Source organism: Lynx canadensis, chromosome A1 (genome assembly GCF_007474595.2).
Source record: "Lynx canadensis isolate LIC74 chromosome A1, mLynCan4.pri.v2, whole genome shotgun sequence".
In the NCBI taxonomy this organism is placed as follows: Eukaryota; Metazoa; Chordata; class Mammalia; order Carnivora; family Felidae; genus Lynx; species Lynx canadensis.
In genome coordinates, this window is record NC_044303.2 from 128586853 (window position 1) to 128601433 (window position 14581).

At 36.8% G+C, this 14581-nt stretch overlaps 1 protein-coding gene and 1 non-coding gene across 3 annotated transcripts in view; both read right to left on the reverse strand.

Annotated features, from left to right (window-relative positions):
- Window positions 1-1352: 1352 nt before the first annotated feature.
- Window positions 1353-14581, reverse strand: part of DEPDC1B (DEP domain containing 1B) — a 90826-nt gene continuing 77597 nt past the window's right edge. For both annotated transcript variants that reach the window (XM_030321528.2, XM_030321537.1), the window contains exons 8-11: window positions 13480-13646; window positions 11063-11239; window positions 3639-3824; window positions 1353-2359 (exon numbers count right to left, since the gene is read on the reverse strand). In XM_030321528.2, the coding sequence (XP_030177388.1) occupies window positions 2198-2359; window positions 3639-3824; window positions 11063-11239; window positions 13480-13646 (692 nt within the window). In that variant the 3' untranslated portion in view covers window positions 1353-2197. The remainder of the gene's footprint in view (window positions 2360-3638; window positions 3825-11062; window positions 11240-13479; window positions 13647-14581) is intronic.
- On the reverse strand, window positions 8076-8206 carry LOC115526911. The gene has a single exon (XR_003972802.1). It is a non-coding gene; the product is annotated as a small nucleolar RNA SNORA18 (small nucleolar RNA).

Consider the following 14581-nt stretch of genomic DNA (forward strand, 5'->3'; position numbering starts at 1 on the left):
AGCCTGGAACCTGCTTCAGATTTTGTGTCTCCCTCTCTCTCTATGCCTTCCTCTCTCTCTCAAAAATAAATACACAGTAAAAAAAACAGGAAAGCCTAGCAGGGAGTTTGGATACAAATATCAGTACACAAAAATCAGTTTTATACTATATATAAGCAAGAAGCTGAAAGTGGAAATTTTAAAAATAACCGCCTTCACAATAGGATCAAACAAGAGGTATTTTTCAGTTCAATAATAACTAGTGAAGTTAGGGATGGATACTATTTACTTTTGCATATACTTGAAATTTTTGATACTAACATATTTTTTAAAAGTATCAAATACCTAGGAACACATCTAACAAACGATTTGCAAACCTTTGCAGAGATTTTTTTTCTCATTTATTCTAAATAAATGGAAAGATAAACTATGTTCATCCACTGGAAGACTTAATATTGTAAATATAGCAATTATCTCCAAATTGATTTATAAATTCAATACAATCCAAATCAAAATCTCAGAGGTGTGTGTGTGTGTGTGTGTGTGTGTGTGTGTGTGCGCGCACATGTGTAAAGCTTGACAGGTTGATACTAAAATCTGAATAAAAATGGAAAAAGTAAAAAAAACATATACAGTAGAAGTCTTTGGCTAAACCATATCCATAACACAAAGTAAAACCATAATGAGATACCATTATACACCCACCACATTGACAACAATTCAAACTCTGACAATAGCAAGTTTTGGTGAGGACATTAAGCAAAAAGAACTCTTAGACACTGTCAATGGGAAGGTTTACCGGAGCGCAAAGAAAGCAGAAGTAGACTTATTCTTTGCTTCTAAACGTCATTCTAAGATCTGAAAACAAATCCTGAAATACTAAAAATCTCCCATTCCTTTACCTATTCGGAGGGAAAGGTGGTATCCAAACCAAGAGGAATACTTTTATCCACTTGTAAGTAAACAAAATCTGAGTCACATGTAGGAGGCATTCTGCAACAAAAGAACAAGGCCAGAGGACAAAGGCAAGGAAATTCAGTCCAAAGCCAACTAGTGACTGTTACTCTTAAAATTTAGGGTAATTACTTACAGAAGAAGGCTTCCAGATGCTCCATACTCTAAGTGTACCATTATTTGCAAAAGGGCAAACAAAGCAAACTGGGTCTTTATGTACTCTAATCTCAAGAGATATCCTATCAGTTAGCCACAATGGACAAAGGCTCCTGAAGGCTCATAAAAAGCCTAAACATCACTCATTTTATCATAGAAATAAATGAATGATGTGAGGACACTGGCCAAGATGATGAACTTCAGCATCTGAAGATGTTTTCTAACTGAACTAAATAAATACCAAAAAAGAAACACCACAGAGCATAAAAAAACAAAAACCAGTATTTATTTACATTCCATTTACTTTCCAAAGGACGAGGAAGGTGGGAGAAATACAAAGGAAGTAGTCTTGTTTTACTTAACCTATTTGTGCTTTTCACGAAACAACAAAGACCTGACTCACAATCACAGGAACAAGGGGACCCAAAAAGATTACTCAGTTCAATTTTCCATCTCCAGCCAAGACTGAAATTATACCACTGCAGGCAAATGAAAATCAACCCCACATATAGGTGAACACAAGTTAATATATGTTCTAAAAGAACCAGCTTTAGTTAAAGCTGTCATAACATCCAACGAATCTGCAATAAAAGACACAGTCATAATGTGGAGCCTTAAGACTCTCTGTACAACAATGAAAACCAAATTTTACACAAAGAGAAGTCACAACTATTAAGCTGTGAAGTCAAGAGCATCACAGTAGCAGTACCCAGTGTCTCTCTTATTCAAGTACATACACTATTTTTAAAACTTGGTTATAACAAAGACATCAGTAACTGAAATGTACAATTATTTTATTAACACCATGAAAGATAACAAATAAAAAAATAAAACTACCCACAAATTTTGTAACAATTACAGACACACATATTAACCATACATATAGTGATACATTTGTCTCAACTTTTAACTGACTTGTACACTTTAAAAATAGCATTGGGTTTTACAAAAATACTGATAATGGCTCAACATTTTAGGAAGTCTGGTAACTTTATATTTTCCGTAGCCTCTATTTTCTGCTCTTCTTTCTTCCATCGCCATAATCCTCCTATAACCACCAACTTGCTCGAGGCAACAGCAACAGAGATCTCTAAGAGCAATGTAAGTACTACATCCGAAAACTTCTAGTTCTTTGAAATGGTTGGAAAGGGTTTTTTAGTGCCCACATCAGGAGCTGTGGTTTCGGTTTCGGCTTTTCAGGAAACAGAAGTGCTTCACTTTCTGGTGTAGGAAATCGTTCTTGGTAGACTTCAGGATAGGATTTTTGAAACTAAAAAAAAAAAAAAAAAAGATTCAAGATGAGTCAAAAAAAACCCACATAAGGGCCAATAAAATTAGGCGATCTAATTTTAAAATTAAAGACTTTCTGATCTGATTCCATACAAGCTGTTTTTGTTTTGTTTCAATGTTTATTGTTCTCTATCAGAAAAGAGAATAACAAGACAACTAATCATAATCAAATTCACTCCAACACAAATCCATTTCTTTTGGTAAGATCATTTGATTCCACTTGCTATAGATCTAATTCAATTTAAATTTGATCAAAGCTTCAAATACACTTCTCATTTTGGTCTTATTTCTTAAAATTTCCCCCACTGCTAACTATAAATAGACTTCACTTTAAAAATATTCACAAGTAATCCTGACTTGAAAATAACTTATGTTCTACACAGTTAAAGAAAATTTTGGCCCAACTACATTTCACGATCTCCCAGCTTCTCCAACTCAGTCCCACCTGCTTCTGCTCAAATGGAAGGGAAAACATTCCAGTATATATGACTTTATGAAAAGCTTAAAGAGAGGCAATATGCTTTTCCTTCATCCTCAACACTGAACTCTTCTCCAAAATTACTGAGAAAAATACGATTGGGAGTCTAGAACTCTGGTGATCTGTGTATAATCCTATATGCATGATGTGATCAGGGATCAAGCTTGCAGGAGTCAGACTTCAAAAATAAAAACAATTCACTTAATCTGGAATCAATACTTTAAGAATGGTCGAAGTAAATCTAGTGTGAGTTAAACACTATTCAATGAAACCCTAAACCTTGTTCCTAGCAGGAACTAAAAACTTTTAGTGCTGCCCGAGGCAAAAAAACAATTTGATACTGGTGATCTAAAACCAAAGCCTTTCCAGTTTTACACATTTTCTATTTGCAAATTCAGTATAATTTGCCTTTCAAAAAAAAAAAAAATCAAAAGGAACCTGTCCTCATTTGATAGTTTCTCTGAATTTAAAGTTATTACTCCACTAACACATCAAGCCACATACCAAAACAAAGGACAAATAATAGAGAAGAGCTCCACAAATGAAGAGTTCAACAACGGTAAAATATCTACACTGGAAAGTAAAGATGTGGAAAACAGACCACAATTGTGTAAAACAATGAGACTGCCAGAATGTATAAATTGAGTAATATACTTTCAAAACTGCTATGTCATAGAAGATGAGATTTATATGAAACTTAGTAAAACAGAGAATAAAAAGAAAAAATATAAGAACAGCAGGCAGAAGAAGAAATGACTTCTAAAGAATATTCTTCTTTTACCTGCTTCAGTTTTTTCTTCTTCTCTTTGCTGGAGAGTTTGGCATCTGTTATGACTTCTTCCAGCAAGGCTGCCAGAGGTTCCTGAGAGCCGTATGCTCTCTGGTATTCAAACTCCCCTGGACTGATCTGACGGCAAAATGAGGGAGCAGATAGAGTGATATCCATATCAGCTCCTGGGTATTTTATCTAAGGCAAAAGGATTAATAGTGAATGGAATAAGTATATTTTCACATAAACTGCAAAAATTAGTTCAGATCAAATACAGCATATCTCCTACTAAGGGTACCACATCATTCTTCAATTTGGGGAAAACTCTTTGGTAAAAGGTAACAGTGTTTCTATAACTTCAAAAAAAATATCACAGTCACAGTTTTAAGTAAGAGATATTTACCTTTTTAAACCCAAGATCCATTTTAATAAATAAAAAACCTGCGTGTTCTTTTAAATAAAATCTTAAGTTGAAACATAAACTAAACATGTTGACAAAAATGATTCAAAACAATTATAATATTGACCACACTTTGTGGATCCCTTCCCACATCTGGAGAATCTGATCCTCTCTTTCTTGGGGATGGACAGAGAAACACATATAGCTTGGCTGTTATGTAGAGAGAAGTTCTACAACCATCTCCAAATATGTTAACACTGAAAATCAAGAAAATAAATATTCAGACATTGTATGGGGCAAAAGGGAGAAGGAAGAAAAAAGAGGAAACACAATACCAAGACCTATAAATAAACGAGCATCCATTAAAAATATTTAATTTCAGGGGCATTTGGGTGGCTCAGTTGACTAAGCATTGGACCTTGCTCAGGTCATGATCCCATGGTTTGTGAGTTCTAGCCCCACATCAGGCTCTATGCTGTCAGCACAGAGCCTGCTTCATTCAGATTCTCTGTCCCCCTCTCTCTCTGCCCCTCCCTGCTCATTCTCTCTCTCACAAATAAGTACGTAAAAACTTTAAAAATATATATATTTAATTTACATAAAGCAAATATTAACAGGTATAAAGGGAGAAACTGACAGTAATACAATCATAATAGGAGACTTTAACACCCCACTTACATCAATGGAGAAGTCGTCCAGACAGAAAATCAACAAGGTTAGATGGACGTAACAAATATATACAGAATATTTCATTCAAATACAGCAGAATACATATTCTTTTCAAATGTACATGGAACACTCTCCATCATAGATCACATCTTAGGCCACAAAACAAGACTCAATAAATTTAAGAAGACTGAAATCATATCAAGCATCTTTTCCAATCACAACAGTGTAAAAGTAGAAATCAGTTATCAAAAGCAAACAAAAAAACAAAAAACCTGAAATAAAAAACATGTGCAACTAAATAACCAATGGATCAATGAAGAAATCAAAGAAGAAATTAAAAAAAAATACATGAAGACAAATGAAAATGAAAACACAATGGTCCGGGGCACCTGGGTAGCTTAGTCAGTTGAGACCCAAAATCTTAAAACTCCCAAAAGAAAACATAGGCTATAATCTCTTGGACATCAGGCAAGGCAAACAAAAGTAAAAATAAGCTCCTGGGACTACACTAAAATAAAGAGATTTTGTATAGCAAACAAACAAACCAAACCAAACAAAAACAAAAAACCCCTCAATAAAACAAAAAGACAACATAGTGAATGGGAGAAAATATCTGCATATGATATATCCAATAAGGTTATACTATCCAAAATATAGAACTTATATAACTCAACATCAAAAAAACAAATAATCTGATTTAAAAATGGGCAGAAGACCAGAAAAGACATTTTTCCAAAGAAGACGTACAGATGGCCAATAGAAACATGCAAAGATGCTCAACATCACTAATCATCCAGGAAACAGAAATCAAAACCACAATTAGATACCACCTCATACCAGTCACAATGGCTAGAATCAAAAAGACAGGAAATAACAACTGCTGGCAAGGATGTGGAGAAAAGGAACCCTCGTGCACTGTTAGTGGAATGTAAATTGGTGCAACCATTTTGGAAAATAGTATGAAAGTTCCTCAAAAAATTAAAAACAGAACTACCATATGACCCAGTAATTCCTCTTCTGAATGTTTACCCAAAAAGAATGAAAATACTAATTTGAAAATAAATATGCACACACCTACGTTTATCACACACAAAGAACAAAACCTCGCCATTTGCAACAATTAAGGATAGACCTAGACAGTATAATGCTAACAGAAATAAGTTACTTAGAGAAAAAAATTACCATATAATTTCACTCATATGTGGAATTTAAGAAACAACCCCCCCAAAAAATAAATAAATAAACAAACAAACAAACAAACAAACAAATAAATAAATAAATAAATAAATAAAAAGCAAGCAAAGGGAAAAAGAGAAAGACAAACCAAGAAACAGACTCTTAGCTATAGAGAACAAACCGATGGTTACCACAGGACAGATGGTGGGGGATGGGTAAAAAAGGTTATGGGGATTAAACAGTGCACTTGTCATGATGAACACTGGGTGATGTATGGAACTGTTGAATCACTATATTACACTCTTGAAACTAACATAGCACTGTATGTTAGCTATACTGCAACTTCAAAAAAAAAAAAGGTGGTATATACATGGAACATTACTCAGCCATAAAAAGAATGATATCTTGCCATTTGTGACAACACAGATGGACCTATAAGATATTTTGCTAAGTGAAGTCAGATAGAGAAAGTTAAATACCATATGATTTCACTTATATCTGGAATATAAAAAAACAAATTAAAAAAAACCCAAATTTACTCTCATATACAGAAGAAGGGGCACAGGGATGGGGGGAGATAGGCAAATAGATGAAGGGAATTAAGAGGTAAAAACTTCCAGTTAGGAAATATAAATAAGTCACAGACATGAAAAGTACAACATAGAGAATACAGTCAATAATGTAACAATGTTGTATAGTTACCATACTCATTGTGAGGAGCACTGAGTAATGTACAGAACTATGGAATGGCTACGTTATACACCTGAAACTAATGTAACACTATGGCAATTATACTTCAATTAGAAAGAAATTAAAGTGTTTTTTTAGGTAATAATTTTTTTCTGTACATGTTCCTTAAAATGTTTTATTAACTGTTAGATATTAACAAATATTATCTTATCCATTTCCTGATAGGATATATTAAAACGTCCCATTGCAATTGTGGATTTTCAAGTCAGCTTGTAATTTTGTCATCATTATACATTCTGAGGATCATAATGTGCATACAAGTTCAAATATTTTTTCCTCCAATTTCATTTTTTATTAAATTTTATTAAATTTCTCATTATTCTTAATTCCAAAAATTTACATCACGGTTTTGCCAGTGCCTTCTTGCCAAAGATTACCAGGATGACATCTGTGGTCAAAAAGAGAGAGGTAGAATGAATTGTACTGCTAAAGATGACCACAAACCATAAATAACAATGGGATTGTATTGGGGTACCTGGCTGCTTCAGTCGGGGGAGCACGCGACTCTTGATCTCAGGGTTGTGAGCTCAAGCCTCACATTAGGTGTAGAGATTACTTTAAAAAAATTAAATCTTTTAAAAAACAACAACAGTGGAGTCTGTCAATGCGAAGGTGGTCAAATGGTCTAGGATTTGGACTTGTGAAACTCTTATAGAAATTAATACATTTAAAAAGCAGACATTTTTACAGGGGGATTGGGTACAAAGCACACCCACAGACCCAGGGAAGACCCATGCCCAATAACGGCCTTCATGCTAGGCTGAAGGGGAAGACTTTTCTTTGCATGGAGCCAGTCTGCAAAGAGGTGATGTGGGTGTTTTATCAAATGCCCAAGTTTCAACAAAAGATCATAGGGCATACAAAGAAACTTGGAAACATGGCCCACTAAAATCAAATCCTAAATCTCCAGAAAGCATGCCTAACAAAACACAGGCCTCAGACTTCAGTAGACAATGATTATTTATTTTTTTTTTTTTTTACTTTACACCCAAGTTAGTTGAGCATGTAGTGCAACAATGATTTCAGGAGTAGATTCCTGAACGCCCCTTAGGTCAATAAATTTTTAATTAAAGAATTTTACATGTGATTCTTTGCACTGCCAATCACCACAGTTTCTCCAAAATCAGAATCATAATCTTCAAAATAGCCCTTTTGAAAAGCACTTTGGTTCAATCCACAGTTGTCACTGTCACTCCAGAGTTCTTTTCAGTTGGACTTCTTTGATCTCCACTTGAATATGGACAGACTTCAAAAATTCCCCACACATTTAGGGTCAGAGTAGATGGATCTGATCTTCCTGGTGCTCAATTTCAGACAACCTTAAATGTGAATGAGTGCAAATCATAATCACCCCTAAACTATCCCACCCTAAAACTGTATAGATTGTTGGGATATGCTAATACCTAAGACTTTAAAAATTTGACTATTACATCTTTCACATAGTTTTAGCAGAAAGACGTCTTGCAGTTCTTCCTACAGATCTAAACACATAGTTCTGTGAATACAGAAAACCACACATATACTCTATGAGGAGTTTCCAATGATGTAGGTCTAGAGACAAAGCCCCATCAGGATAGACCTCAGTTAAAGTGTTCCATCTTCCCAAAAATATAACACCTTTTGTTCTTCTGCAGCCAGAAGCCTAGTAAAGAAAATTCTAGATATCTATGATTAAAGATAGCAAAGGAAGAAGAGGACTGTAGTCAAGGCTGATAAAAGGTTGGTGTCAAAAACAACACCTACCTCACAATTTATCTATCCCAGGATCAGCTGTGTAATTTCCCCAGAACAATCCAAGTAACATTGTTCATTTTCAGAGAAGCACTTCCCTAAATCTCACATGCTGTAGGGGCTGAGTAGCCCACATGAGAGAACAGAAATCTCTGAATACTGAAACAACTGGTCAGCAATTCTACTGAGTACTTCCAACAGAGAAAATGTAATTGGACAAATGAGTGCTTACTGGTTTTATGTAGTGCCAGAGCAGTGCCCTCCTCAAGATCATGATGAGCAGTTAAATGAATCAGCACAGCTCAGCCTTCTGATCCTCAACTGAGAGCAAAGGGCTCAGTTATAAGCTGCTGCAGCATATGCCTGTGCTATGGGACACACAAACCCAGCAAGCATATAGAGGAACATAGCTACTGCTATCAATTCTCCCTGCAGAAATTCAGTGAAGTATTTCTTCTTTACCTTTTTTATAGGTAAATAGAAATACTGGGCGGAGAGAAGATTTAACTAAAACAGCACTAAGGTTATACTTTTTACCCATTAAAACGGCAAAGGTCTATGTGTTAATGATAATACCCAAAGTAGCACAAGGGTGCAAAGAAATGAACACTTTCTTAGACAATTCATGGGAATATACATTGGCATAATCATTCTAAAGGGAAATTTGGCAATATGCAATCAATACTTAAAATACACCCACGGCCTTTGACCATGCAATACCACTCATAAAAATTTATTCTTATAGGGACACCTGGGTGGCTCAGTCCGTTGAGTGTCTGACTCTTGATTTCAGCTCAGGTTGTGATCTCATGGTTGTGATATGGAGCCTTGCATCAGGCTCTGTGCTGATGGCATGGACCCTGCTTGGGATTCTCTCTCTTTCTCTCTCAAAATAAATAAAAACAAATTATTTTTAGAAAATAATCAAGGATTACCACCACACCCCCCCAAAAAAAAATCTAGCTACAAAAATATTTACTGGTAGGTTGTTTGCAAAATAGAGGGGGAAATGGAAACAATCTAACCAAAGAAACCCATTTAAATAAATTATGGTATATATCCATATTACCGAACACTATACTATCAATAATAACAATACTGTGGAATGACCTAACACTAATGATGATGATAATATTAACAGCAGCTACCAACTGAGGGCCTAGTATGTGATAAATATTATTCTAAGCACTTTACACATCTTAAGCCATTCAATCCCTAAAACAACCCCAGGAGGTAGGTATTGACTATTATTATCCCACTCTACAGATAAGAAAAGAGGGATGTCAGGTAGAGGCTGAAGCAGAGACATTTTATAAAATGTGCCCAAGGTCACAGGGCCAATAAAGGGTATATCAAGAACACAGTACCACTTAGCTCCAGGGTCTGAGCTCTCAACAACCCTGGTGTCAGTCAAGAATATTTAGTGATATGGGAAATATTTCTTGTTGTACTATCAAAAGAAAATAAGGTATAAAAGAAAAGAGCAAGAGTGAGAGAGAGTGAGGAAAGGGGAGGGGAGGAGGAAAGGGGAAGGGGAGGGAATGGAAGGGAAGGAAAGGGAAGGGAGAAGAAGGGGGGAGGCAAGGCAAGACAAGACATGACACAGAAAAACATCTGAAAGATGATAATACTAACTGAATAGGTAGTGTTACTCTTTGAGTTTTTGGTGTACATTTTCTATAGTTTCCAAATTCTTTCAATAGATTAGGTTGACAATTACCCAAAATTTTTTATTTTAATTTTTAAATTGCACACTGAAACAGGTGAACAGTTATTCACCCTGAAAATACTTTTTGAGGTAGCAGCTCACTGGTCCTTAATCATGGAACCTCAAAAAGTGCTTAAGCAGAAAGAGGGCCAATCATTCCAAAGGAGCTAAGCAGACCTTTTGCTTGCATTTATCAAGTTTCTGCTCCCACAGGCTGACATACAAACCCCACTTGGGGCCCACATAATAGTTATGCATTACATTTCTTTTGCATCATTTTAACAGAACAATAGTAAAAGCTACCTTTCAACGAGTACCTGCTAGAAGTCAGACATATATGCTAGGGGTTTTACAATACAGTATTCTACTCTTAGCAACAATTTTATAGAGCAGGTATGGCCCATTTTAACACTTGCAGAAACTAAAATTCAGAGAGGTTAAGAGACTTGCCCAAGGCCACAAAACCAGGAAAAGGGAAAACCAGGAACTGGCCCAGCCAGTACTTTACGGCTCTAAGGCCATTCTTCTACCACACCACATTTTATGGAGGCAGTGTGGTATGACAGACCATGGATTCTGGAAATTGAGTTTATATGTGTGAATCCTGGCTCTGTGACTTTAATTCTCCGTGCCTTAGCTCACTCATTGAAAAAATGCAAATATCAATAGTATGTCGGTCACAGGGCGATTATGATCAAGACATGTATTACACATAAATCATTTCCATCAGGAAGTATACGCAGATTCTAAACAAATTCATTTAAGGAAGGTGCAGTCAGAAGTATGCAGCATTGATTAACATAACCAAACCAAGTAAGCATTCTGTAAGTTTTCAATAATACCAAACACGTACAGAGCTTACCATGCAGCAAGCCCTGTTGGAAGCACTTTGTACAGATTTATTCACTTACTTCTTCCCAACAAGAGGTTCCAAGAAACCTAGCAAGTTTACATGACTTTCTGCTGGCAATTTTAAAGGACTGGTAACACCCCTTTCTTTACCTGGACTCTTCGTAGATGAGCCACACGCTCCTCTATGGAGGTCTGCAAGGCCAAAGGGACTTTCAAAATCTCTTGGTAATTGTCCATTAAAAACGTCACCAACCTCACAGCTAATAACTCATCCAAGTCTACTTCATCCTTGGAACACAAGATGCAACGGGAAAATGTCTGAACCATCTGAAACAAGAAGGGGAGGTATTTTTTCATGAAACACAGATGAAGTCTTCTTTCCCTACAATGAACTGAGTTCAATCTAATTTGCAAAACCCAAATGTGACTAGTCAGGGAGAAATGGCCCACAGGACAGGGTACACATCTAATCTGGCACCTGGCCATACCTGGTCATCTGAGATGGGCTGATTTTTATCAACCAGCAAAACAGAAGGTGCGTCTCAACTCACAGAGACTCAGCAGACATGCTTGTCTGAGCAGTTTTTAAAGCACACCCCTTTACAGATAGTTTTAAACATATATGAACGAATTCTGAAAATTATTATCACTACCATTACTTGAATCATGTAGCATTTCAAAGTTCAAAGTACTTTAAAGCCATTTAGTTTACTAATATCCTTATTTCACTACTGATTTTAAAAATCTGCTAGCACAACATATATGCCTCAACAGTTATGTTTTTTCCCAGTTAACTGTAATTTTCTCTAGGATTTTGGGTGTACATTTGACAATCACATTTGAACAAAATCATTAGACTTTGTAACAAGTTCATTAAATGATGAGACTTTACAAAAAGCAGAAATATAAAAAATATTATGTAGCTGCTTTCATAGAAGGCATATTAACTATTTCCTTCTTTAATACTATCCTTTGGATAGATACTTTTTCCTTTTCCTACTAATTTTACTGCTGACAATCTTATTTTGAAACCTACAAGCATGAAATCATGTAATTCTGCTTAATTAGACTTAATTTCATCAACTTACTGCAGAGGATCCTTTATTTTTCATTCACATGTACGTGTACAGAGAGACATGCAGACAGACATTTTTTACCTGGAGACTATGGACCTTAGGGAATCTGAATGCCTTGAAATTGTATGCAAAATTTTACATGTGTATCCTTCTGGGGAACAGTGCAAAGTTTTCTTCAGCCTTTCACAAAGGCCCATTAGCCCCATTACCTATCTACCCAACCAAAACCAAGGTCAAGAATCCCTCTACTGGGCACTGAGTGCTCCTCTGATCTTACCCCACCCCACACTTCTAAAACTGGACCAGAGGACCCCCAGAGGTACACCATGGTTCACCTGGACGTGAAAAGGACATACACCTCAAAGAAGCATCAAATTTGCTCCAAGGCCTCCAATTTTGAGGAAAATTAAAAATTTTTGTAATAAGAAATTCTAAACATAAACCCTATTTTAAAAGACATGCTAACATTAGCAAAGTAGAATTTAAAATTAGCATATGTGGCACACATGGGTGGCTCAATAAGTTAAGCGTCTGACGTTGGCTCAGGTCACGATTTCACGGTTCGTGAGTTCGAGCCCCACATCAGGTTCTGCGCTGACAGAGCACAGCCTGCTTGGGATTCTCTTTCCCTCCCTCCCTCTCTGCCCCTCCCCTGCTTGCTCTTTCTCTCCTTCAAAAATAGATAGATAGATAGATAGATAGATAGATAGATAGATAGATAGATAGATAGAGGCGCCTGGGTGGCTCAGTCCATTGGTTGGGCGTCCAACCTTGGCTCAGGTCATGATCTCACAGCCCGTGAGTTCGAGCCCCGCATCGGGTTCTGTGCTGACAGCTCAGAGCCTGGAGCCTGCTTCAGATTCTGTGTCTCCCTCTCTCTCTGCCCCTAGCTCACTCGCATCCTGTCTCTGTCTCTCTCAAAAATAAATAAACATTAAAAAAATAATAATAAAATAAATAAAAACTTCAAAAAATAATAAAATAAAATTAGCATACATTGGTAAGCAAAACTGAGAATATTTTATGGACCCTAAGATCATAACCTGAGTGAACAAGTTCTCAATCTCCCTGCCAGGCTATCTGATCCAACTCTGTATTTTACTTCTTTCCTCTTTACCCCATTATACAGGCTGAGTCCACTTGTTATAGTGACAAATGCTTCACAACCCTTTTTGTCGTGGAGGAAAGAATACTGTTTTCTTGAGAGACCACTTATCCTCACTGTCCACCCTTCCTTCTCTTTATGTTGACATAGGCCCTAGGCAGCAGACGCCTTTAAACTCAGAGCCTATCCCTACTCAGTCTCCACTTTGCATTATGTTATTTAAGACACTAACACCCAAAGTGTTTAGTGTCGGGGTGGTTTCCAAGCGATGGCTCTACAAGCAAGCCTGCCTTGCACCTTCCTCTGGCTGCCAAGCTAGTAAACTCTACTCAGGTGGATTTTATTGCCAAAACTGAAGTCAAGTTAGATGGTAGAGATCAACCTACCAGTGTTCGGGTACCAAGGCCATCACACAGGGGTGGCATCTCCTTATTTAGGCAGATTCTTGCCATCATCCTCATCAACAGCTGTAACTTTCTCCTATTTTCGGGTGGCAGGAGGAGGCAGCAAATCTGAAATGCTTCAATAGCCATTTTCTCTTTCTGTAACAAACCTGATTTAGAAAGAAGTTTTTAATCTTTTAAAACCAATAGCCAACTTGACTCCATTATGTTTACATTTTTCAAATTATGTACTATTAAAATTATATAGAACAAGTACACATATCCAACTATGCTGGGCCAAATGATTATAGATCTAATGCATTGGCACCGAAAATACAAACCATCAACTAAGGATGACAAATACATAAACCAAATACAGCCATTTCCCTCTCTCAGATTTTTTTGTAGTATTCTTTCCCAGCAAACCAAGAGCAGTCAGGTTAAGTCTAACCTAACACTCAACACTCACAGTTACTATAGGATGAAGACAGCATGAGCAAAGATATGAATGTGCCACTGCTGCCCTGAATTGCCCCCTTGTATTATGTCCCTGGGATGAGCAGGGTCACCATCTAACAGGATTCTCACGGACTGAAAACAGGTCCGATTGGCCTACAGTCAGACCACTGCCAGATGGCTGCACTTCTTTCCAAACAACACACATCAAATAACCCTTCCTCACACATAAGCTGTTCTTCCTAGCTAAGTGTACCGATTCAATCATGTTATATGCCAGCCCTCCTCAACCAAACTACAGTCTTCTAATACTGTGCTACAAATCACAGTTCTCTAATACTGTGCTCTCTTCAACCACATTTGTCCCCAGACACATCCACATCCAAACCCTCTAATGAGAAGAAACTGCTTTCATCAATTTATTTGTTCCATGTCCAACCTCTTCAAGTTCCCAATGGTTTCTCTTAGAGGCAAAACCATCTTTGGCACCCAGTATTTCTGACCATCTATGATATGCCAGGAACTGTGCCAAGTCCTGGAAATATGAAAATATGCCAGGTCCCTCACTCTGAAGAGCTGATGTGCTATGAGGAGACACCCATTAAAAAATTGTAAATGGCAAAATGTGAGAGGTGCTGCAAGAGACATC